At 47.0% G+C, this 25,838-nt stretch overlaps 1 protein-coding gene and 1 long non-coding RNA gene across 2 annotated transcripts in view; one reads left to right on the top strand and one right to left on the bottom strand.

The window, feature by feature from the left end:
- Positions 1–340: 340 nt before the first annotated feature.
- On the bottom strand, positions 341–24,370 carry LOC122119702. The gene is made up of 4 exons (XR_006149604.1): positions 24,361–24,370; positions 13,962–13,971; positions 1,533–1,537; positions 341–424 (listed from the first exon to the last, which is right to left on the bottom strand). It is a non-coding gene; the product is annotated as an uncharacterized LOC122119702 (long non-coding RNA).
- Gas7 (growth arrest specific 7) overlaps positions 3,410–25,838 on the top strand; it is a 207,691-nt gene continuing 185,262 nt past the window's right edge. Inside the window, exon 1 of the mRNA XM_042693708.1 lies at positions 3,410–3,653. Within this exon, the coding sequence (XP_042549642.1) occupies positions 3,471–3,653 (183 nt within the window). The 5' untranslated portion in view covers positions 3,410–3,470. The remainder of the gene's footprint in view (positions 3,654–25,838) is intronic.

The following is a 25,838-nucleotide window of genomic DNA, read 5'->3' as shown; positions in this document are numbered from 1 at the left end:
TTCTATCCATTAACTAATGGACATTTGGGTGTATTGATTTTTATTTGTTTGTTTGTTTTTCTATTTTGAGATAGGGTCTCATCTGTATCTCACCCACCCAGGCTGGTCTTGAACAGTAATTCTCTTGCCTCCACATCCCAATTTCTGGGGTTAAAGGCATCTGCCACCATTTCCAGCAACTGATCGACATTTGGATTATGCCTACTTTTTAGCTACATCGACAGCACAACTATGAACACAAATATTTATATGGACTTTTTTATTTTTCTTAGGTAGATACATGAGAGAATTGCTAAGTGAATTTATGTTTAAAGTTCTTGTTTTCTTTTCTTTTTTTTTGCAGGAACACTATATTTATTGGGTCAATAATTCATTTTTTAGCAATACAAGTACAGAATATATCACAATGCTGGTTACAAACATTCTTTTCTGTTTTTTTGAGACAAGGTCTAGGTATATAGCAAGCTGGCTTGGAACTCATGACCCACCTGTACCTCATCCTGAATGATGAGATTATAGTTGTATACTATCTCACTCAGCTATATTTAAATTTCCACTTCAATTATTGCCCTGGAAATCTTAGTTCAAGAGGAAGTGTTAGAATCAAGTATGGTGGTGCACAACTGTTATCAGTTACCCAGGCAACTGAAGCAGGAGAATGACAAGTTCAAGGCCAGCCTGGGTTACACGGCTAAGATCATGTCTCAAAAAAACTACCAGGATCACTGAACTAGATAGATCATAATAATTCCTAATACTGAAGTATTTAATATACCAGACTTTGCTCTAAACAGTTTATATGTGTTTAATCATTTAATCTGCTTATGAACTATATAATGTAAATAATGCTATATCATTTTTATAGTACTGAAGAGTGAATTCAGGGTCTTGTGCTTGCTAGGTATCATCTTTTATACACGATAAGGAAAATAAGGTTCAGAGAGGTCAAGTAAATTTCCAAGGCCATCCAGCTTGAAGGTGGCAGAACTGGGGTTAGGGTATAAGCAATCCAGAGCTTACAGCCACTCACTAGAGTCAACTGTCCCAAGTCTCATCTTCAGTACTTAACTTCCATTTATATTTATACCAAGGGGAGATAAGGCCTGAAGGTGTTGTGGCTAGTCTGGTAGGGATGTAAGTTCCAACACTGCCACTGTAACAACCTCCTTTTCTTTCTTGTCTTCCCTCCTTCCCTCTCTTCTCTCCCTTCCTCCCCTCCCTCTCTCCCTCCCTCCCTCCTCCCTCCCTCCCTTCCTTCCTTCCTTCCTTCCTTCCTTCCTTCCTTCCTTCCTTCCTTCCTTCCTTCCTTCCTTCCTTCCTTCCTTCCTTCTTTCTTTCCTTCCTTCCCCAGTTCATTACCTGGGTCTCCTGGGAGTGTTTAGTCTGCCTGTAGTTGAGAAATTTCCAATCTTCCTGACATCACAGGTGGCTGGAAAGTAAGGCCTAAGAATTCTGCTTGGCAGCGTGGCTGCAGAGGGTCCACACGGAGCCCAGCCATGCCATCAGATTTGACATTTTATCCTTTTCAGAACTTAGTCTGATTAATTTTAGAGGCTGTTTGTATATCAGAGATCGTGGCTCTGTTCTCTGTTTCATGTTTTGTTTGGGGAATCAAAATTTAGGGTTTCAAAGACACAAAGCAAGTACTCTACCACTGAGCCACACTCCCAGTTCTGAAATGGTCTCATTTTGCATTGTGACAAGAGTCTCACTGTGGAATCCAACTGGCCTCCAACTTGAAGTCATTCTGCCTCAGTCTCCTAAGTGCTGGGATTACAGGTGTGCACCACCATACCTAACTGCATCTGTGTCTTGAGTGTGGCCCCCTCATACAGGGTCAGTTGTGAAATTTTCCACTGGGGCATCGGATGGACACTTAAAAGTTTGGATTTTGGAGCATTTCGGACTCCAAAGTTCCAGATTAGGAATGCTCAATTTTTACTCAGAGAGATTAAAGAATCTCATTAATTACAGGTTAGGGATCGTACTTTAATTTTTTTCTTCCAGAGAAAGCTAACAAAAGACCTTTTACTTCTGTGCTCTTGCTTGGCGATCAGCATTTTGTATGTGTTTGCAGGTCCTGGGGCCTGACTCAGGGTCTGGGCACTATTCTTGAACTGTTTCCCCTCAACGATAGCTAGCATTCCACCACTGAAGGCACAGCTCCACTTTCATGTGTTTGGTGGTTAATTGAAGATAAGAGTCTCACACACTTTCCTGACTTCAGATCTCAGACTCGGATGCAGCTAGCATTACAGGCAGGAGCCACCAGCACAGAGCTGAGATCAACTTTTTCAGAGTCTTATCTTTGTAGTACCTGGGCAGGGAGCATGGTGGCCTCCTACCGTTTGTTGACTGAATGAATGAGTGTATGCTCCACAGCCAGTCCATCTGGATTTTCAGGAGAGTTGAATCCAGAAGGGGCCTTCCTTTTGTAGATAAAAGGGGGGGGGGGGACGCGGGTAGTGGAGGGGGAGACAGGATTGCTTTCACCTTTCACCTTTCCTGTTTAGTCCCTTGGGCCTGACCCCAATTCTACCAACAACTCCAATCCATCTTCCCCTCCCCTCTTCTCTCCTCCCCTTCCTTTCCTACCCGGTCCCTCTGGTGTGACTGGCTTTGCCCTGGGCTTCCCTGCTCAGGCTCCAGACTTCCCACCTGTCATTCACCCATTGTTCAGTTTCCGGTGAGTCAAGTTCAGCCCCAGGTTCGCCTTTTAGGATGACAGCTGCACACATTCCCTCATTGACACCTAGGAGGCGACGCCCTCCCACCACCGGCCACCCGGGCCCACGCGACCGCCACCCAGGGGCTTTTCCACCCCCTGCACGGGCAGGGGGGGGGTAGGGGAGACTCTCCCCCGAGCAGCGCACCCCCCCCCCCGCGACCTCCCTGCACACGATCTGCACGACCCCCGTCCCCCATCCCTCTACCCGCTCCCAGCCCTTGGCAGGCGTGGCAGTCCCGACCCGCCCCCGGCCCGCCCCCAGTCGCCTAGGACCGGCCCCGGCCCGGCCCCCTCGCTTGCCGTCCGCGGAGCTCCGCCGGCCACAGGCGGATGCTCGGGGTCCCGCCTCCCCGGGGAGCGACGCCCGTCTACGCGCCAGGGCCGATCTCCGCGGCCGCCGCCCGCGCTCCGCGTCCCCGGGAAGTTGTCTCGGGAACCCGCGACCCCCCCCCCCCCCCCGCCAGGTCTCCTCCCCCTGGGCCCCGCCCCCCGCCGGCCCGGGGGCGTCGCCCGCCCGCGCTGCCCGGCCCGCGCGCGAGTCCCCCGCTCGGCGCCGGTCGCGCGTCCCCTCCCGCCGGCCCGGGGACCCCCTGCGAAGCTCCCCGGCGCGCGGCGCGCGCGCCCCGGAGCGCGGGAGCCCGGGGGGGAGCCGGGCGCCTGGGACCCCGCGGAGCCGCCGGCCCAGCCCGCGCGCGGGCTCGGCGGGCATGCAGGCTGCTCGGTGAGCCCCGGCACCGAGGCCATGTCCGGGGCGCGCTGCCGGACCCTGTACCCCTTCTCCGGGGAGCGGCACAGCCAGGGGCTGCGCTTCGCGGCCGGGGAGCTCATCACGCTGCTGCAGGTCCCGGACGGCGGCTGGTGGGAAGGCGAGAAGGAGGACGGGCTCCGCGGCTGGTTCCCCGCCAGCTACGTGCAGTTGCTGGAGGTAAAGGGGTGGAGGGGGGGCCGGGACGCGGGGTCGGGGGGGGGGTGGGTGGGCCGGGGCGGGGAGACCCGGGCTGAGGTCTCGCGCGCGCCCGCAGACCTGTTGCCCGTGCTGGAGATGCTGTCCCTCCCTGTCCCGGCCCTGGCCCCGGGGAGCGGCCGCTGCCCTGCGATCTTTCCGTTCAAGGGGGCGGCGAAGGCAACGGGAGCCCCCTCCCTCCCGATCCCCCTGGAAGATGTGGGGGACACCGGCCGCCCGAGTGCGCGCCTTCCCCGGCCCCCCGCGGCTGCACGGGGGGCGCGAGAACTTGTTGCCTGGAGTTGTGGAGCGAGCGGGCAGGAGCGCTGCGGGCAGTGACAGGAGTCGCCAAAGGCTTGCGTGAGTCTGGTTGTGTGGTCTTGGGGATCCAGGAGGTGCCACCCGCCCCCCCCCAAGTCCCCGCGGCTCCAATCGGAGCCTGGTGGCTGATGGTCGGTCGTGCTGTCCGGGGTCAGGCTGCCTGGCCGCCCCTGGCAGGGGTAGGGTGGGGGGCGCCCCACCTGCCGGTCATCCGCATCACCAGTGGCCATCCCTGGCTCCACCAGCAATGATCATGACCCAGAGATACAGGCAACCCGCGTCCAGCGCTGTCCCCCTACCCGGGGCTTCCAATCCCAGCCTGAAAGTTGCTCATTCTTGGGTCTCAGGCGGGGCCCCAAGGCTGCACAGGACCTGCTGAGCCAAGTCAGCTGGCTGTTTATTATCTGGGTGACAATTGCAAGGCCTCGATGTCCTCTAATCGCTGAGCTCATGGTCACAGGCTGAGTGAGATCCGAAGTTTCTAAAGTCCTTTGTCTGTGTGTAGGGGGTGGTGGTGGTTCTTCTACAGCTGACACCAGCATTGTTGCAAAGACTGCATTAAAACTTATTCCCGATTTTCTGTAAATATTCTTAAATATACCGCTGCAGCCTGACTAGATCATGGGAGATTGTGTTTATGTCTTCACCCAGACCTATTTCACAAAGAACAGTAGCAAATATTGAATGAACATTCTTCCCTGTGACTCTTGGTGGAAGAGGTAAAGGGGAGGAGAGGGAGTTGGGGGTGAGAAGATTTTGGAATACTTGCCTGAGAAGTGTCTTGTGACTATATACACGGATGCATATGTATGATATCTATGGATATATCTACAGATTCACTTGGTAATCTACAAATTATATACTTTCTATCTCTAGATATTTGATATCTGTGGATGAATTTCAAATAGTGAGTAGCCTTCTAGAAGTGGTGATGTTTCCCACATCTCCTTCCCAAGTGGATGGACAGACAGCTTGGGAGTAAAATCTAGGGGGTGCCTTGGAAAGGTGGAAATGAGCTTCTATGGGCTTTTAGCTGAGTCTCTTCTGGGAACTCTCAGTTCTGTTTTGAACAGCTGTAGCCGTAGGAGAAGCTCAGGAGTGTTCTTTGGCTTTTCTCAGTCCCTTTCCTCTGAGACAGGTGTAAAAGAAAGCAAGTAGCCTCCTTCTTACTGGAAGATTCTAGCTCCAAAGCCCCAGGAGAAACACATATTGAGAGTTCTGATGGCTTTGTTTCTCTAGGAAATCCTAAATGTGGAAATGGGGTTGTTGGATATCTGTAGGGTAAGAAGGGCTCCTGGCTGGACCCCAGCCAGCTGCTTTGAGGCCGAATGGGTGTTAGTAAAGTCAAAGTGGCGCTAGTTTGTCTTCTGTGTGTTTGTTTTTATTTTTGTTTTTGTTCTTAGAGAAAGGAAGGGAGGGTGTACCAGGCCCCAGGGACAAAACAGAACTAGGATCTTGGAGTCCTGGGTGTGCCAGTCACATTCCCCAGATCATATATACTCAGGAAGTCTCTGGTGCTTCAGGACCTTCAAGACTTGCCACACAGTGCCCATAAGTGCTATAGAAAGGCTCCTCCAATTGGTTGAGCATCTATTAGGCACCAGGTGTGGTGTGTACATCATTATCAGTTTTCTTGTCATCTCTGTGCAGGGTGATGCCACTCCTATTTTTATAGATGAGCAAATTGTTCCAGGAAAATCTCGTCCCAAGCAGAGGAACGTGGACCACAAGGCCCTGGCTACGCAGGGTGTGGAACCAGCTACTCCCAGAAAAGGGATGAGGCCTGTGTTAGTCAGTAGGAGAGAGGGGTTAAAGAGTTGGAAAAAGCAGAGCTCCCAAGAAAGCATCCAGTGGGTAGAGTGGCCAAACACATAAAATCCTGAGACTCAAAGTTCCCAACAGGGGCTCTTGAAGCCAGGAGAGCAGAGAAAAGGCCCATCAGGACTGGAGCATTAATAAAGCCAGGGTTTCTACTGGGGTAATAAGGACTCCTCCCCCCCGCCCCCCCCCCCCCCCGGCTTCCTGGGAAGCACAGCTCCCTGTATATCCTGGTAGATGCACCTGGAGAATGGCTCCTCCAACATGCACCCAGTTTATTTTTCACCCTTTGATGGAAAGAGGGGTGGCAGGGATGTTTATCTTGTGGAGCAGTGTGAGACACTGAGAACAGTATGAGAAAAATGGCCATGCCCAAGGATGCTGTTCAGATGAAAAAGGGGAAGAGAGAGATGTGACTTTGTCGGAAGCATGGGCTGTGGTGGAGAGTTAGAGATGACTCTGAAAGAAACTTCCAGTTCTACCCTTGTAGCCAGCCATGTCCTCCTTTCTTCCCCTTCTCCCATATTCCCCAGAGGAGCCCATCATGGTGGAAGTCCTGATTTTCAGGGAGCTCTCTTTAGTTAGGATGGTCAGAAATTGTAGCCCACACCTGGCTTCCCATGGACAGACTCCAGGAAAACCTCAGCTCAAGCAGAGAAATGTGCAGTACCCTGAGAGGCGTAAGGACTCTGGCCACAGGAGTCTGGGCTACTCAGGGTATGACACAGTCCTTCAAGGGAAACCAACTGTCTATCCCTCTGACAAAAAGCCTGAGATTAAACAGCTTATAAAGAAGAGAGGTGTATTTTGGCTCATTTGTTTCAGAGGCTCCAATCCATGCTCACTTGGCCTTGTTGCTTTAGGACCTATGATAAAGCTGATCAGGAAGACAATGTGTGGAACAAAACTTCACATCTCATAGTGGCCAGGAAACAGAAGGAACCAGAATTCCCATGTCCCCTTCAAGAGCCTTGCTCCCAATGATCTAACTTTCTCTCATACACCCCACCCTATCTCCTAAAAATTCTACCATCTCCCATTAGTATCTCGAGGCTGTCGACTGAACCTGTAGTGTAAGTCTTTAAAGAAACATAAGATCTAAACTATAACAAAGCCTAACAGACAAGCCCCACAGTTGACTATAAGGACATTAAGGCCCTTAGATAAAAGGAGCTAGAAGAAAATCTTTCTGGATGGTATCTTCAGCCTCAAAGAAGTAGGAAGAGTAGAGAACTCTCCTATCATCCTTTGAAAGACAGGTTAGAGGAGGAGTGAGCTAGTGAAAACCTGAGGCCAGACAGATATTCTGGCTCATGTTCTATCAGCTCTAACTAAGCCAGGCCCTAGATCATCTCCATAGGCACGGGGGCCCCCACATGGGAGAAGATTTCCACTAGCTTTCTGGGATACACAGCTCCTGGGATAGGTAGTTAGATGAGGGAGGTTGGATCTCTAGTCAGGGAAGACTTGGAGAGTCAGACATGTATGAAAAGCGGTTGAAGTACTGATCAGGCCTGCTGGCTGGAGGTCCTTAATGGCTTCAGGAATCCCATGTAGCCTACTTTTTGACTGGAGGGGAGAAACGAGGGACCTACCTAATGAATGCTGTAAGACATCTTCCAAAGCACCTGGAGAGCTTTGGGGAAAATCATTTTGGAAGGGGCAATAATATTGGAATACACACCCCCTTCCTCCCCCCCCCCCCTCAACAGACCTTTAACTGGACACAGTTTTAGAAGCCATGATATCTGGCTGCCATGTTGTGCTGGTGTCTTGGTACTCATCCATGTGGCTTCTCTCCTCGTGGTAGCTCCTCTTCCAGGGTCTTTCTATGGAGAACTTTCTCTTCAGTGAGGGAGTCAGAGTTCTAACAGTTGGTGGCTGGCTTCCAAGAACACAAAAGCATAAATAATAGGCATAGATAATCCAGGCCTTGTTAAAGCTTTAGCTCAGGCCTGGCTCATCAACTCTGCTATGTTCTGTTGGTGAGGTATGTCACGGGACCGGTGTGAAGCCAATGTAGAAAGAGGTGGACACAGGTATGGAAAGAGGTGGAAGCATGCTTCACAGTGGGTCATGGTGACTTTTTAGGGTCATTGTTGAATCTTTATGGATCTTTCTAGAAACTTAAAATCCATATACCATAACCTCCTATCCTCAAGAGGTTAGGGAGGATGCATATGGGTCAGATGATCTATTTAAGGGGAGGCAGCAGTACCAAGTGGGACTAATGAGAGAGGGAGCCTCTAGAAGAAGGGACAATGTCAGAGATTTGGTCTTTTGGCTTGGAGATGCTCTACTGCAATCCTTGGTGAGTTTCTCCTAACCCGACTCCACAAGTTTATTTCTAGACATTTATGATATATAATGCGGCTAGAATATGAAATCAGATCTGCCGGAACCCAAAGCCAGGCATGGTGGTATATGTATATGGCTATAATCCCAGTATTCAGGAGACTGAGTTTGAGGCCAGCTTGTTTTCTGTTTTCTTTTTCAAAGATTTGCTCGGCTATAAAGCAGAGCCTGGGTTTGCCCATTACTGGATTGTCTCAATGGTCCAGCATTTTGAAAATAGCATTTTTGGTTGGCATGAATCTCTGTCTGCCTGATACTTGCTTGCTAAGACATACAAATTGATGTTAATATAGGGCCATTTCCCCCATAGCATGAAAATAACAAAATTGTGTGTGACCTTGACCTTCATTCCAAGATTTTTCAGGTGGTCATTGTGACTCTGTTCACACAAAGGTGTCATTAGGGCTGGTGACAACCATGATCTGTAATTGGAACTGAAATTGTCATCTTCACAAAGTCAACCTACCCTAAGGTTTGAAAATCTTCCACTGGCCACTGCTTGGTCTGTATCTGTCTAGCAGAAGCCACCCCCCCATCTCTACATTGTGGTCTGGTCAAGTGTCCACTGTCTGGAACTTTAAAGCAGTGAGCAGGGCTTCTGGGATTCTGTGGGAAATCCTGTGGCATCTTCACAAAAGTTCCCTTAGCAACAAAGCCCCAGGAATCCCTGACATCTATTCATCACCATATGAAACCCTCACATCTATTTCCACCTAGAAACATGAACGAGATGCCGACCTTCTTGTATTCTTCTAAGCCTGGAAAAGCCCAGTTAGTGTCTGATGGCTTAGTGGATTCTACCTGTGAACACAAATCCGGTTCCCACTTGGCTGATGAAAGGAAATAAATGTTTGGCAAACCAAGAGGTCTTGTGTGTATGTAAGTTCTGACTATTACCAGGCCACCAGGAGACATTGCTCTAGCAGCTTGCTTCCTTATTACTCACAGTAGCAAGGCAACTTTTCTAACAGAATGTTAGACTGATCTTCCTGTGCTTAATTAAGAAATTAGTGGATTGTTTTCTCCTTGTAATAGAGACTTCTGGGGTAGTATTTATACCTCTGGAGGAGTAGAAATGGTACGTAACAGGTGTGTCTGGCTTTTGCTTTTGCAGATCAGAGCATAGGAAGGCGATATGGAGAAGGGTTAGCTGTAACAGTGTATAAATTATAAGTCTTTCTCTCTCTTTTTTTTCATACTGGGGATCAAACCCAGGACCTCAATAAAACTAAGATCACACTTATCACTGAGTCACACCCTCACATTAGACAGTGAGAAGATCCACTTCCTTCTATCACTTTTTTTATTTTTGTGTGTTGGTATTGGAACTTGAACTCAAGGCCTTGTGCTCTCAATGGGCTCAAGGCTGACACTTTACCACTTTAGCCAGACCTATATTTTCTACTCTTTTGCTGGTTCATTGGAAATAAGTCTCATGTACTTCTCTGCCCAGGCTGGCTTTGAACTGCAATCCTCAGATCATAGTTTCCTAAGTAGCTAGGATTACAAACGTGAGCTACTGGCAGCTGGCTCACATTTATTTTTGTGCTGGCACTGGGTTTGAACTCTAGGACCTTGTATTCTCACTCAGATTTTCCACTCAAGTCTGGCACTTTATTTATTTTTTTTTTGGGGGGGGGGGTCCGGTCGTGGGGCCTGAACTCTGGGCCTGGGCGCTGTCCCTCAGCTCTTCAGCTCAAGGTTAGTGCTCTACCACTGGAGCCATAGCACCACTTCCAGCTTTTTTCTTTTTGCTTATGTGGTGCTGAGGAATCGAACCCAGGGCCTCATGCATGCAAGGCAAGCGCTCTACCACTGAGCCACCTTCCCAGCCCAAGTCTGGCACTTTAACACTTGAGACATACCTCCACTTCCATATTTTTGTCTGTCAGTCGGAGATAAAAGTCTCATAGACATTCCTACCGAGGCTGGCTTCTGAGATCTGAGGGTCTCGGCCTCCTGAATCGCTAGGATTCCAGATGTGAGACACCAGTGCTCAGCATCCTTGATCATCTTTTACATGTCCTCTCTCTATCTCCAGGTAAAAATTTCTTCTGTTAATGTAACTTCCTGGTTCACTGTATCTCTACTTTTCTCCAGCTACAAATTGAAATCCAGATTGAACTTCCAGATACTCATATTCACACATCAAAACTAAGCTCATAATCTCAGAGCTCTCTTCAATCTCTGGTTCCTCCACCCTCCAAACCTTAGTGGATATCACCACCATCTGTCTGTCAAGTCCCCTGACACTTCCACTGTCTTCCCTCCTCCCCTGTTCACCAGGTTAGCAAGCATTGCCCCTGGTCACTTAGAAGCCTTTTGTTTTTCTTTCAGAGTTTTCACCTCTGTACTTGGGTTTGTAAACCTTTTCTGGAAAAGGACAGGAAACATTTTAGGCATTGCCAGTCAAGAGGGAAGCTTGAGCCAAAGCTGCCTGCCTGTGATCTGTAGTGTGCCAGAGACAGGGAGAAGTGGGAAGAGCACCCTAAGGGAGCTCTGCCACAGCAACTCGGTCTGCTGCTGGAGGTGAAGCCTCCATAGACAATCCACAGACCGTTGTGTGTACTTGTGTTCTGACAAAACTTTATTCGGGTCTTAAGTGTCCTCCAAAGGCCCACACATTAGAGAGTGGGCCCCCAGCATGGTGCTACCAGGAAGTAGTGGAACTTTTAAGAGGTGGAGCCTAGTGAGAGGTCTGTATACACTTGAAGGGGAGTATGGGACTTTGTTCACTCTCCTTTTCACTTTCCCATTCTGACGTGAGTGGTTTTGCTCTGCTACATATTCCCACATGAAGTGCAACAGGTCTGCCCCACCATGCACTGGGATTTTCAAAACCATGAACCAGAGCTTCTCTTCCCCTCCTCTCTCTCTCTCTCTCTCTCTCTCTCTCTCTTTCTCTCTCTCTCTGTCAGTTATGGTGCTTGAACTCAGGGCCTGGGCACTGTCCCTAAGCTTTTTCACACAAGGCTAGTACTCTACCACTTTGAGCCACAGCACTACTTCTTTTCTGGTGGCTCATTGGAGATAAGAGTCTTACAGACTTTCCTGCCCTGGCTTTGCATCACATCCCTCAGATCTCAGTCTCCTGAGTAGCTAGGATTATAGGCATTATAGGATTATAGGATTGAGACTCAGATGCCTGGAAGAGCTTTTCTCCTTACAAAAGAAATAATAGAAGCTGGGAAGGTGGCCCAGTGGTAGAGTGCTTGCCTTGCATGCTTGAGGCCCTGGGTTTGATTCCTCAGCACCACATAAGCAGAAAAAGCCGGAAGTGGTGCTGTGGCTCAAGTGGTAGAGCACTAGCCTTGAGCCGAAGAGCTGAGGGACAGCACCCAGTCCCAGAGCTCAGGCCCCACAACTGACAAAAAGAAAGAAAGAAAGAAAGAGAGAAAGAGAGAAAGAGAAAGAAAGAGAAAGAGGAAGAAAGAAAAAAAGAAAGAAAGAAAGAAAGAAAGAAAGAAAGAAAGAAAGAAAGAAAGAAAGGGATACAGGAGGCCTCACAAAGGTAGAGTACCTGCCTAAAATGTACGAAGCCCTGAGTTTCATCCCCAATGACTCTCAATATGAAAGGGTAGCATACTGGTATGGCACTTGCCTATCATGTTTGAGGCTCTGGGTTTGATCCAGTGCCAATAAACAAATAAATAAATATATTGTTTATTGGAATTTATATTTGAACTTGTTATCTTCCTTATATGCCATGGAGTTCTCTGATGTGTGTATATGTATGTGTGTGTGTGTGTGAGAGAGAGAGAGAGAGAGAGTAATGTGATTTGAATTCAAGGCCTGTGTGCTATCCTTTCGCTTTTATACTCAAGGCTGATGCTTTGCCATTTGAGCCACACTTTTACTTCCAGATTCTTGCTGGTTAATTGGAGATAAGAGTTCCATGTACTTTTCCTGCCTGGAATGAATTTGAACTATAATCCTTAGACGCCTGAGTAGCTAGGATTACAAGCGTGAGCCACCAGGGCCCAGCTTGTTATTTATTTATGTATTTATATCATGAAAGACAACAATAATACATTGGTATGTGAAAAGGCAAAGCAGTTAGGCAAAAACCTTATAATAGAAGACATACAAAGTCACTTACAAAAATCCATCTCACTAGTAATCAAACGATTGTAAATGAGGCAGACATGAGGTGCTGATTTCAAGCTCCAGTGACACCCAAGGTTGTTTTTTGTTGTTGTTAATTTTTTATGAAAAGATGTCTTTACTCAGATGTGGTGGTTCAAACCTATAGCCCTAGCTACTGGGGAGGTGGACATGAGGGGCAGTTCAAGGTCAGCTCAGTATAAAGTATTTCTTGAAACTCTATCTCAATTATTGTCTGGGCAGAGTGACATGCACCTTTTATCTCAGCTACAGTAGTAACCCAGTGGCTTAGAAAAAATGGCACACACCTGTCATCCCCAGAGATACACACAGAGAAATGTAAATAGGAGGAGCATAGTCCAGTCCAGCTCAGGGAAAAAGTGAGACCCTACCTCAAAAATAACCAGTGGAAAAAGGGGATGGAAACATGACTGAAGTGGTAGAGCACCTACCTAGTATTGAGAGGCCAAAATCTCTTAAAAAATAATATCAAAATCATTTTAGAAAGTGTGTATTTTGGAAGTGACACTATGGCTCAAAGTGGTAGAGCCCCAGACTTAAGTGAGTTCAAGCCCCACAACTGACAACAACAACAACACAACATAATGTACAAAATGTGTATTTCCAGGCAACAGGAAAATCATGCTATGGTATTTAAAAGCATGAACAACACACATAGCCTCACAGTTGCATATCTAGAAATTTCCATTTAGGAGGCCTCTGCTAGGCCTCCTCATGTCCCTTGAGGGTAGAGATTGGCTACATCCTAAATACCCACCTGGGGGAACTGGTTAAAATCAGGCTTTAGATTTGTGCTTAACACAAATCTAGGTGTGGGCACATGCGCGCACACACCATACAACACAACTAAATTGAAGCTGAATTTCAAAACTAAAAATGCTGCCAATGATGCTGCCGATTCTCAAGAAATTGGCATCGTTTAAACTTCTTATGGTGAAGATAAATAGTTGGTGTTTTGTTGTGAGTAAACTGCTTTTTAAGAACAGGACTATGTGTACAGCACATTCCCTAAGTACAGGTTGAAAGACTACACTGTGGTCCCGGGCCACTCTATTTGAAATATCCCAAGTTAACAACAGGTTTTTGTTATTTGGGGGTTGGGGTAGGACATAAAAAAATTTCAGTATTCCTCTGAAACCAAGTCTGGTGTGTCTGTGGTGTGACTGTCTGTCACCTTGTCGTAGAAAGGACTTAAGGCAGCTTACCAAAAAGCATATGGCACATTCAGATAACAGCATAAATGTGTGAAATTCGAGGAAGGAGAGAGGAGAAAACAAGGAAAAGGAAAAAGATGATGGAGTGAAATTTGAGTGATAGGTCTTGAGTTAGAAAGGGTCGATCAGATTCAAGAGAGGTCCTCCCTTCAAATAATGATAGGTTTGGTCACTTCCCAGGGAAGAGTAACAGCAATGTTCCAAACACAGTCAGTCACATTAGGGGCAGAGACCATCTATCAGTCAGGATGTGTTAAAACAAGCTGCCATAATAAAACAATCTCAGTGACTTAAAACAACATAGGTTTGCTTCTTGCTCATGCTGTGTCTGATGAGAGTTAGTTTGAGGCTACACAACCTCAGGACCCAGGGTTATAGAGTAACCACTCTTGGAATCTTACTGCAGAGTTGTGTTAAATTGCACATTGTTTTAAAAGCTTTTGCCTAAGGGTGGCACATTATTTGATCTACTATTTCATTGTCTAAAGCACAGGCATACTTCACTTCAAGACCATGGTGGGATGCAGTTCTTCATCTGCCTGGATGGAGAAAATGAGCAAGCTTGCATCTTGGTGTAGATTGCCCTGATAACTACTGTGCTCCTGGCCACTCAGGATTCAGTGCTTCCCAGTTGCGTTCAGAGTGGTGCTTCTCAGACAGGAACCAGTGCTTCTAGAAAAGAACTTCTCACAGGATCCTATGGGCTGTAGGTTCTGATTCAGTGACCCTGAGATAGAGCCAGAGGCTCTCTATGTCTGACAAGCTGTCAGGCTCTGTAGATGCTGCAAGGAATTAGACTACCATGTGGACCTCAGGAGATACCCTGAGCTCTGCAGATCCATAGTGATGCCTATTATTCTTTCAAGTAGGCTTTGGTGGGCTAAGAAAATGACTCTCCAAGATAGAACCAAGGTCTCTCTGACCCCTTTCTCCCCACCTTTCATCTCATCTGGTTTTCTTTCTGAAGCTCAGGAAAGGGTTTTCTCTGATGCTTTCCTATCTAGCTAAAAGGGCAGACTAGTTCACAGGAAGACAGACTGTCATTGATATCCAAGCTATTGTCTATTGGCCCATTTATGACCTCTCAAAATCTCTCTTCCTAGCAGAGCACTGGTGGCTCATGCCTGTAATCCTAGCTATCCAGGAGGCTGAGATATGAGAATTGTGGTTCAAAACCAACCTGGGCTGTTATTATTTTATCTCCAATTTACAAGGAGAAAGCCTAAAGCAGAACAGTGGCTCAACTGGTAGAGCACCAGCCTACACCTAAGGGAGAACACCCAGGCCCTGAGTTTAAGTACCCTCCCATCTTTCTTCCTTTAATACTATGAACAGCTACAACTTTTCTTGCTCCCTGGGAAGAAGCTATTAAAACTATAACCATCTGGTCTTTTTGAGTCTGACTCTCATGTACTTCTATGTCAATAATTGTGTATGTCTTTTTTCTGGATAAGCTACTCATTACAGCTTGCTTTATAGACTCAACAGACCTTCATGGAGCAGAAAGAAAGTTGCCGTTGCCCCTACAGCTCCTTCCTTCCACAGCTACCCAAGAGTGCATTGACATACTAGTAGATACTTGGTCTATACTGTTTAAACAAATATGGCTATTTCAGGATCTCAGATTCCCTGCGATGTTCTCTCTTTGTGTGTGTATGTATGCATGTGTGTGTGTTTAACATTTGAGCACTGACTGTATACCATGCTTGCTTTCCACAAGACAACAACACAGCCAAGTTCAAGTTTTCTTTGGAGGAGGCCTTGGAGGATGTTCCCTTTCAGGAGGACCCCTTTCAAGAGACCTCAAGTTCATACTAGTTCATATGAAAAAACTCCAAACATTTAACTCTTTCTCAGATACCATCCTTCCTCCTTCCTTCTCACTAGCTTGTCATTAATCCTGAACAAGAAAAATAATTAAGTTGTAAAAGTTCTTTAGAGATGTTATTTTAAAAAAGACCTGCAAAATGAATTCTTGTCTTTATTTAATTATGAGAGTAGATCCTTCTTTTAGCAATGGTTCAGGGAAGAGAGTCATTGAGCCATTTGTTTTTGATTTGTAATATAATTTAGGCATCGAAATATGAAACCTCAACTTTAAATTTAGTTCAAGTCTACTGTTCTCATTTAGCAAGTGTTTTATTGATAAATAGCTACCAGCATTTATTGTGCTTAGAGGGGGAAAAATACAACCATGTTGAGTAGTTGATAATCGAGGACACATTCAGCAAAATCTAAGCCAGTTCTTAGACTTGGATTGTATTAAGAAGAATCTGGGTCCTGGGGCACATCAGAGTGTACCTGTACAGATACTTGGCTACAATGTCAGTATTACTTCAACACTAATGTGGATGCAAATCCTGGTGTGGGAGGTATCTCCTGAGAAAATGCAGATTCTAGTTTTGTAGGGTTGGGTTGATGCCTGGGTCTGAGGGAAAAATACCTCCCTGTTCACGAGGTACTATTTAGGTCCAAGTACACAGCACAGCATACTTCAGTGACTACCTGGGAGGGGTCTCTGCCCTATACTAGTTCTGCCACAGGAACTAACTAGGTCTTCTAAGATTAGAGTGAAAGTTTACAGCTTAAAGACTCCTACAAAACAGCCACATTATTAATGCCACCAATACCTTGCCTGGTAACTATATTGTTCCCTTCCTTTTCCCCTTCTTTTGTGTGTGTGTGTGTTTATGTGTGTGTGTGTGTGTGTGTACACTAGGGCTTGAACTGTCCACTCACTTTTATGCTTAAGGCTGGCACTCTACCTTCTGAGCCACAGATCCCTTCCAGCTTTTTGGTGGTTAATTGGAGATAAGCGTCTCATGGACTTCTCTGCCCAGGATGGCTTTCAACTGCCATCCTCAATTCTCAGTCTCCTGAGTATCTAGGATTATAGGCATGAGCCACCTATACCCAATTTTCCATCTTCATTTTTTGTGGGGTTGAGGATTAAAACCAAGATCTTGACTATACTAGGCAGGTGCTCTACCACTTGAGCCATGCCCCTGACCCTACATTTTGTCTCATACAACACTGAGGACCTGCATTTCTAATTTACTCTTACGGGAGGCAGCTGTTGCTGATCTCTGGGCCACAACTGGGGTTGCAAGACATTTGGTACTTAAGGTTTTTTGTTTTCTTCTTTAAGTTTGTCAATGAGACATATTTGATCCTGGAATTAGATTGGATATTAAATTTTGCTTTTTTTTTTCTTCAAATGGATTATACAAGGCTATGCAAGTTCATGGAAAAGAACACGGATTTAGGAATTAGGCTTCTGAGTGTACTTAATCTTTGGACAGAAATACATAGGACCAGTGTCTGGGATTCGTTTGTCTACAGTGGTCCCTGAGCACAGAGTCAGGTGGGTCTCAGGAAGTCTGTACTGGGCTGGGGGCCAGGAGCCTGGCTATGGAAGTGGTCGAGCCAGTAGCAAGGTTTGCAGTCAGCATGGTGTGTGGTATGAGGTAGCAGATGCAGGGCCTTGACTCAGTAGGCAAAGCATAGAGGTAGAAGGAGCCTGGATGATCTGGTCTGGTACCCAGAGTTTTAGGAGGTCTGTGCTGTGGGATGTGGTTTACTTGTGTGGTTAAAATGGGGCTGCAATCCTGAGCCCTGTTGCTATGCATAATGTTGGCTGCTCAGCCCACCCTCAGTGGGCATCTGAATCCAACTCAGCTCCCACTGCCTGTGTGGCTCCAGGCAAATTGCAGTGTCTTCTAAATCATTTTTAGGGTTTCTGTGAGGGTCAGGAGAACATGGGGGAAGAGGAGTGTCCCTGACCTTGTTCATACCCTCTAATGGGAGTTTACATTCTCTTATGCGATAATTATGTGCCCAGTTGCATGCTGGGAGCTGCCTGTGGATTGGAGGCAGGTTTGGGTGGGGGGGGCTCTGCCACTGAAGGAAGAGAGAGGCTCTCTCAGGGCCCCTGTGTGGACATCCTGTGGTCATGGGTTTGAAGTCCAGGCCTTGACTTACCAGTTAGGCAATCTGCCACTTGATCCTTTCTTCCTTCCCCTTCCCTTCCCTTCCCTTCCCTTCCCTTCCCTTCCCTTCCCTTCTCTTCCCTTCCCTCCTCCTCCCCTCCCCTCCCTTCCCTTCCCTTCCCTTCCCCTCCCCTCCCCTCCCCTCCCTTTCCTTCCCTTCCCTTCCCTTCCCTTCCCCTTCCCTTCCCTTCACCTTCCCTTCCCTTCCCTTCCCTTCCCTTCCTCTCTGTCTCTGTCTGACTCTCTGACTCTCTGTCTCTCTGTCTCTGTCTCCATCTCTCTCACTCCCCCTCTCTCTTTTGTGTATATGCATGCATTGGTACTGAGGCTTGGATTCAGGGCCTGAATTCAATTCAGTCCACTTGAGCCACAGCTCCACTTTTTAGCAGTTAATTGGAGATAAGAGTCTCATGGACTTTTCTATCTGGCCTGTCTTTGAACCTTGGTCTCAGAACTCAGCCTCCTGTGTCACTAGGATTACAGACCTGAGCCAATGATGCCCAGCTCCATTGGTTATTTTTGAGGCAAGTACTCACTTCATGACCGGGTCAGTCTGGGATTTCATCCTCCTACTTGCACTTCCCTACGTTATTAGGGATGATAGATACGTACCCCTGCCTTAGCTATTGTGCTTCCTCTATAGCTGGGATAAGAGGCATGTGCCACCAAGCCTAGCCATTTGTTGAGATGGAGTCTCTCAGATTTTTATGCTGGGGCTAACCTCGAATTGAACTGAGATCCCCCAATCTCTCTCTGCCAAGTACTATGATTGTAAACCCATCATACCCAGGGAGACTGTTTCTAACAAGCTCCCAGGGGCTGCTACAGGTCTTGAGTTGCATAACTATAAAGTATATGTTTTGTGTGGAGAAGAGTCCCACTGACAATGGTCAAACCTTCTGGTCCTTGCTAGTTTATTGGAAACTATTGCCTCATGATTGGGCTTGGATAGTTAGACTTAATTGCTTCTTACCAGGGTTGATGGGTCCCTGGCTTCCTGGGCAGTCCTGGAAGAGACTCTTGTAATGAAGATAAAGATTTTATTGGGAGAGGTCAAGTTCAAGAGATCTGCTAACAGATATTCTCTCTCTCTCTCTCTCTCTCTCTCTCTCTCTCTCTCTCTTCTCTCTTCTCTCTATCTTTTTTGCCTGTTTCTGGAGCAAAGTCTAGGTAGAGAACCCCCTCTCCCCAATTACCTGGTGGTACTGGGGATGGACCCCAGGGCCTCCAGCATGAGACAACTTTTTGCATGCCTCTGTTCTGCCAACCTAGCCACATACCTGCTCATCCTGAAAACAATTTCTTAAAGCACTATGTGGGGAGGGAATAGATGGAATCTTGGGCAGTGTTTTAGGGCTCTAAGTTGAAGATGATATCGCCGAGCTGATGTCTCCCGTAGTTCCTAGATGGCACCCTTGGGTCTCTGTTCTAGCCTTAGCCTCTCTTCCACTGCCAGTTACTGCTGTGGTCCCTGTCCAGAGGTGTGCCTGGTTTATAAAGATTTCTAGATGTTTATTCTTTGTCATGATGCTGCAGTGATTTTTCTAGCCAGTACGATCACCAAACTCCCCTGTTGAAGACCTTCAGGTTTTTTTCATTGTCTTTCCATTAATGTTGAATGACCTGATCCAAGAAGTTTGGGGTCTAGAGGGGTTTGGGGTTTTGCATATATATGAGGAGATAAGAGTTTTTGTTGTTATTGTTTTGTTGGTGCTGTTACTGGAGCTTGAACTCAGGGCCTGGGCATTGTCCTTTACCTTTTTTCTGCTCAAGGATGGCACTTTACTACTTGAGTCATAGCTCTACTTCTAGCTTTTTTGGTGGTTAATTGGAGTTAAGAGTCTGTAATCCTAACTACTCAAGAGGCTGAGATATGAACATTGCAGTTCGAAGCCAGCTTGGGCAGGCAAGTGTATGAGACTCTTAGCCCCAATTAACCACTAGAAGTGGACCTATGGCTTAAGTGGTAGAGCACTAGATGAGCAAAAAAGAGATCAGGGACAGCATCCAGGACCTGAGTTCAAGCCCCAGGATACACACACACACACACACACACACACACACACACACACACACACACACACACAGAGTCTCCTGGACTTGCATGTTGGGTCTGTGATCCTTAGATCTTAGCCTTCTGAGTAGCCAGACAGAGCCACCATGCTCTGCTAATCACATATCTTGGAGAAGGGACCCAGATCTAACTGTGAATCTGAAGCTCATTTTATTTATTTTTTAAAATATTTATCTTTGTGTGTGTGTGTGTGTGTATGTGTGTGTGTGTGTGTGTTTTCGTTGGGTTTGAACACACAACTTCTTGTTCTCACTTAGTCCTCTCACCACACCTCCACTTCCTTTTTTTTTCTTTTGCTGGTTCTTGAGAGAGAAGAGTCTCTTGGATTTGCCTGCTGAGGGCTGGCTTGGCGTGGTGATCTCAGATCTTGGCCTCTTGAATGAAGGCTGTTTTAGGACCGTAGTTTCCCTGAACTTTGTCACATGAGGATGTCTTGTGCTTACTCAGAAAGTTTTCAATGTTTGGAGCATTTCAGATTTTGGATTTTCAGATTAGAAAGCTCAACCAATGAGGCCCTTTGGGCTCAGGCTGGCTGCTCCCGGCCTGTTGTTCCACAGCCTTATCAAAACCATGTGGGACATCCAGTTCTTGGCCAGGATCTTGGTGTCTCTTGACCCACATCCTGGCACGTGAGTATCTTGTTCCTGAAGCAGCTCCCTCCCTGCATGCTCTCTCATCCCTGCTTACCCCTTTACTTGTGTTTAAAAAAGAATATTCATGGATTGTGCAGCTGTTGCCATGACTAATTGCAGAACATTTTTCATTTTAATCACCTGCCCCCACCTAAGGCAACCTGTGTCCATCAGTGGTCTTCTCTCCATTCTTCCAACCAACCCCAGCCCCAGGCGGCTGCTCTGGAGATTTCACATGAGTAAATGCAATCATAAAATGTATGGCTTTTTGTATCTGGTTCTTTTCACTTAGCAGAAAGGTCTTGAGCCTTGCCCATGTGGTAGTATGGATAAGCACACATTAGCCCTTTATTCCTCTTTATGGCCAAATAATATTCCAATGTGTGGATGTACCATATTTATTTACTGACCAGTAGATAGAATTTGGGTTGTTTCTCCTTTTTAGGTCATGGTGAATATTGTTTCTATGCTAGTATTTTTTTCAGTGCCAGGGAATAAACTCAGAGCCTTCTTCATAGTAGGCAAGCATTACCACTGAGCTACATCACAGCCCTTATATGGCTTCTATCAATCTACTAAGTCCTGGGGCTCAAACCCAGGGTCAGGGTTTTTTGCTCAAGGCAGGTGAAGTCACAGCTCCACTTCTCACTTTTTGGGTAGTTAATTGGAGATAAGAGTCTCACAGACTTTCATGCCCAGCTGGCTTCAAACCTTGATCCTCAGATCTTAGCCTTCTGAGTAGCTAGGATTACGGACATGAGGCACTAGCACCCAGTTAGCGAGTTTCCTGGGGTCCAGGATTGGGTCTCTTATCTTTTGCTTATGGCCTAGCATAGAGACTTGGTGAGACAAAGAACTATCAGAGTCATTCACTTGGACTGTGGTGCCAGTGAATATGATTTTGTCTTTGCCATCATGATAATTATTTGGTTTCACATGCTGAAAATTAATAATGATGTTTGCAGGGGACACAGATAGAATCTGTTCCCATTTAGGCATCTTACACATGGACTATGTGTTACAAGACTGACTGGGGAACAGGATGCATGACCCACCACAAAACACCCCTGTGTAGGGCGAATAGCTTCAGATCCATAAAAGACAGTATGTTATAGTTTCCTACTGGAGAGAGAAACAGGCCTTAAGGCAATCAGTCTCCCTTGGGATGGGTTTGATTGCTGGGTTGTTCTCAGAATGGGAGCTGTCTTAGCTTTCTGTTGCAATGACAAAGCACCTGAAAACCCAGGTTAATAAAGAGAGAGGTTCACTTTGCCTCAGGATCTTTGACCCTGTCACTTTGATCCTGTGACAGATGTGCTCAAGTGAGCCAGGTGCCAGTGGCTCACACCTGTAATCCTAGCTACTCGGGAGGCTGAGATCAAGCTAGCCCAGGCAGAAAAGTCTTAACCACTCAAAAACCAGAGGTGGTGCTGCGGCTCAAAGTCGTAGAGTGTTGGCCTTGGGCAAAAGAGCTCAGGGACAGGGCCAAGATCCTATACTCAAGCCCCACAGTTGACAAAAAATGAAAAAAAAGAAAGAGAGAGGGGGGAGGGAGGGAGGGAGGGAGGGAGGAAGGAAGGAAGGAAAAAAGGAAGGAAGAAAGGAAAAAAGGAAGGAAGGAAGGAAGGAAGGCAGGCAGGCAGGCAGGCAGGCAGGCAGGCACGCAGGCAGGCAGGCAGGCAGGCAGGAAGGAAGGAAGGAAGGAAGAAAGGAAGGAAGGAAGGAAGGAAAAGAAGAGCACAGTGGATGAGCCAGGGCTGCTCACCTTATGGTGGTTGAAAAGCAAAGAGAGTAAGAAAAGCATCCGTTTTACAATATTCCTGTTAAGAGCAACCCCCACTCCCATGACCTAATTCCCTCCCACTAGGCCATGCCTCCTGAAAGTTGTACCACCTTCCCGTAGCACAGATTTGGATCAGAGCCTTCCACACAGAAGAGGCAGTGTAGGGAGATGGTGACAAGTGTGGGTGTTCAGTGTTTCCTCACTGGGCAGATGAGACTTTGATCATGTTGTGTACTTCACCTTGTGCCTCAGTGTCCAGATCTTTGAATGAAAATAATAGGTATTCAAGAGTGGTTGTTAGAGTTTTCTCCTTTAAGAGATCTGCTCTGCAGAAAGCCTGGTATTGTTATTTGACTGATAGCTGCCACCTCTCTTCTTTTCTCTTCTTTACTCTTCTCTTGTTTTCTCTCTCTCTTTCTCTCTCTCTCTTTCTTTCTAGTTCTAAAGATGTTCCACTTATTTCTTATTTCCATCTATCATTCAGAATAACATCTAACTATTTGCCTTTTCCTAGAAAAAGAAACCTGCTTTCTTGCGTTCCCTCTGAAACTCAGGGTCATCATTTTCGATGATGACCTTGTCTTTTCTCCTTCCTGGCCACTGTCACCTTAATTCACTTTCAATCTTAGTCATTCCCAGTCACTTCTGTCTCTTCTTGCATGGTCATTGAAGATATGTTTGCCCAGGAAAATCCTGGCCCCTTCTGTCAATCTTCAAGTTTGTCTAGGTGTGTTTGGACTATAAACTTAAACCACAGCTTCCTCTCTGCAGTCTCCTCTCATCCGGAGTCTCCTTGCCCAGGATAAAGATGACACTCTGATTAGAATCTTAACAGGCCAGTAATTAAGGAGAATCTTATCTTGGAGCAGGTGACAGATAAACCAGCTAGTAAACATAGATTTTTTTTTTTTTCTTTTTAGCAACTAAAGGCCCTAAGTATCTCCTTGCCCCTGGAAAGGTTGACACTTAGTAAAAGGGTAAGTTCCCTCTTATGCTCTCTCTCTGTCTCTCTCTCTTTCCTCCCTCTTTCTCTTTCTCTCTTCTCCTATTTCTGTCTTTCTCTCCATCTCTTTCTTATCTCTCTCTTAAGCAGGGTCTCTCTATGTAGTCCAAGCTAGCCTTGAATTGGCAACCTTCTCCTCGGGGCTCCCAGCTGCTGAGATTACAAGTGTGCACTGAATCAGTAGGCTTTCCTAAATGCTGTCTGTCACTGGGAATCCTAGACTCCAGGAGGTTGTCAAGATGGGACATAGGAAAGGGGATGCTGATTTCCTCTTTCAGCTTTTCAGCTGTGGTCTTTGAAGCTGTCTGTGCTCCAGTTCCCATCCGCTTTTATCAGCCCCATCCTCTGACCCTTCAGTGTGGCACTTGAAGAAGATGAGCTCTCTGCTTTTCTGTTTCCTTCAGTTTCCTCTGTTAATCAGGAAACAGAGACATTTCACTGGGTTGGTGGCACAGTCGAACTCACCCCGTGTCTGACTCTCTTCTTTGAAGGCAAGAGGCATAGCTGTCTTCCAAGTGTGGTTAAAAAATAGGGGGTGAAGACTGTATCTCCAAGGTCAGCTTGCCCCCTAGCCAGAGGACGGGTCTTGCTGATGTGTGTGAGCTGGGGTTGTGTCAGGCATGTGCAATGTCTGAGCCAGGCTCTGCACCTCTGTGGTCCTGTAGAACCTGTGATGGGCATGGCTTTATATTTTCAGATGACTTCCTGTGCCTCACCCAGGGTGAGGTTCACCCAGGGTCAAATGGCCTGTGAGGGAGCAAAGTGAGGCTCCTTTATGCATCTGTGTGGAGTCCTTTTTGGGCGTTCCCTGCAGGTGTAGGGAGCCTTGCCATTGTATTGGAGTGTGGCCAAGGCATTGCACTTTGCCTGTGACTGGACTCCTGGACTTAAAACACAGTGACATGGGAACAAGGAGCAGGAGTGAGAACAAGGAGAGGGGAACCAACACTGAAGCCCTCCCTCTCCCAGTCTTGGGGTTCATTTGTGAACCTTATTCCCCTTAATACACTTCTTCCAGGCTACCATGGCAAGGGTCCTGCATCACAAGCACCAAGACCTCTCAGGCTCTGTGGGACCCAGTTTGGAAATCCTGTACTAAGCATTGCCCGTCTGCATGACGGTAGCACGTGGGTTGCAGGCAGGACCACTGCGCAGTTCTGACTCACTTAGCAGGGGAGGCGGGGTACTCTGTTACTGTGGGTGGCTGGGGTGCTTTATCATTAGTCTTGGGGAAATGAATTCTCAGAGAAGCAGGCGAAGGTGTAAATTATGCTTCGCTGCAAATCGTGAAGACTCTGTGTGTGTGTGTGTGTGTGTGTGTGTGTGTGTGTGTGTGTGTGTGTGTGTGTGTGTGAACATACATATTCTTAGGTACAGCTACAAGTCTCTTGAAAATGAGGACTGATGGGAGATGCAAGCAAATTGGAAAGGGTTACTGTGCACCCAAGCAGCTGACATGACTGATAACCAGAGTCACCTATATGTGATTGGAGGGAGACAACAGCCATCTTTGTGTGTGTGTGTGTATGTGTGTGCGTGTGTGCGCGTGCATGCTATTACTGCGGCTTGGACACAGAGCCTGGACATTGCCCTTGAGCTTTTTTGATCAAGGCAGGCTCTCTATCACATGAGCCTCAGCTTCGCTGTTGGCTTTTTGGTAGTTAATTGGAGATGAGAATCTCACGGACCTTCCTTTCCTGCCTTGTCTGTCTTCGAACCCTGGTCCTCAGATCTCAGCCTACGAAGTAGCTAGGATCACAGGTTTGAACCCCCAGGCTACAACCACCATCTTAGGGGGCTAGAGGGAGCAATTCGAAGACCCCTGACATCCCCCTGAGAGTGAGCAGTTTCTCTACATAGCCAGGTGCCCCAGCTTGGACATGGACATCAACAGTGTCCTCCTCCAAACTTAGTTCCCCTAAAATGGCCACTGGTTGCCCCTGATCCACGTTTCTAAGGGCTCTTTGATTGGACTCCTTATGTGTCCCTGTGCAAGCACCCTCTGGTCTCACTGCCTCTCTGCTCTCCTCACTCTGCTCTCCTGAGGAGGGAGGGTGCCTGCACAGAGGCCCTTTCCCCTCTTCTGGCTCAAACACTATGGCCTGGATATGGCTCAGGGGCCTCCCCCAAAGCTTGATGTTGTTGGGAGCTTGGCACAGCAGAGGAAAGGCTTGCAGCCTCCAGGAAGTGAGTGGTCAGATAAACACACCGAGCACAGAAAGGAGCTCCTGGGGCAGTCCAGAGTGAGGGAAAACTCAAGGCTCATGAAAGGCTCTATCTCCTCTGGATCCATGTGTAGACATCTTCGCCTTCAGGACCCCAAGATGTAACTGTCTTAGAGACAAGACCCTGAGGGAGGTAAGTTACAAAACAGTCAACAGGGCAGGGCCCTAATCTAACATAGCTGGTGTCCTTAGAAGAAAGAGAAATTGGTGTTGGTGACTCACACCTGTACTTTTAGCTACTCAGGATGCAGGGGCCTGGAGGATGGTGATTCAAAACAGCTTGGGCAGAAAAGTCTATGAGACTCTGTCTCCAACTAAGTAGCAAAAATCTGGGCTGGAGGTGTGGCTCAAGTGGTAGAGCACTAGCTGTCAGAAAACAAGCCAATTGAAGATATGAACCCCAGAGTTCAAGCACTGTTACCACACACCACAAATAAATAAATACCCAGATTGGGAAGACTATATGAGACAGAGGCCTGTTATGAGCACACACCACACATAAATAGATAGATAAGCAAAAAATAAATAAAATCTAGATAGGGAAGACTATATGAGACAGAGGCAGGTTAAAGAAGGCCCTCCACACACTAGGGAGAGGCCTTAGAAGAAAGCAACCTTGGTGGTATCT

Source organism: Dipodomys spectabilis, unplaced genomic scaffold (genome assembly GCF_019054845.1).
Source record: "Dipodomys spectabilis isolate Male_0828 unplaced genomic scaffold, ASM1905484v1 ptg000004l, whole genome shotgun sequence".
NCBI lineage: Eukaryota > Metazoa > Chordata > Mammalia > Rodentia > Heteromyidae > Dipodomys > Dipodomys spectabilis.
Note: the sequence above shows the minus strand (reverse complement) of the source record. Positions and strands in the feature narration are given on the sequence as shown.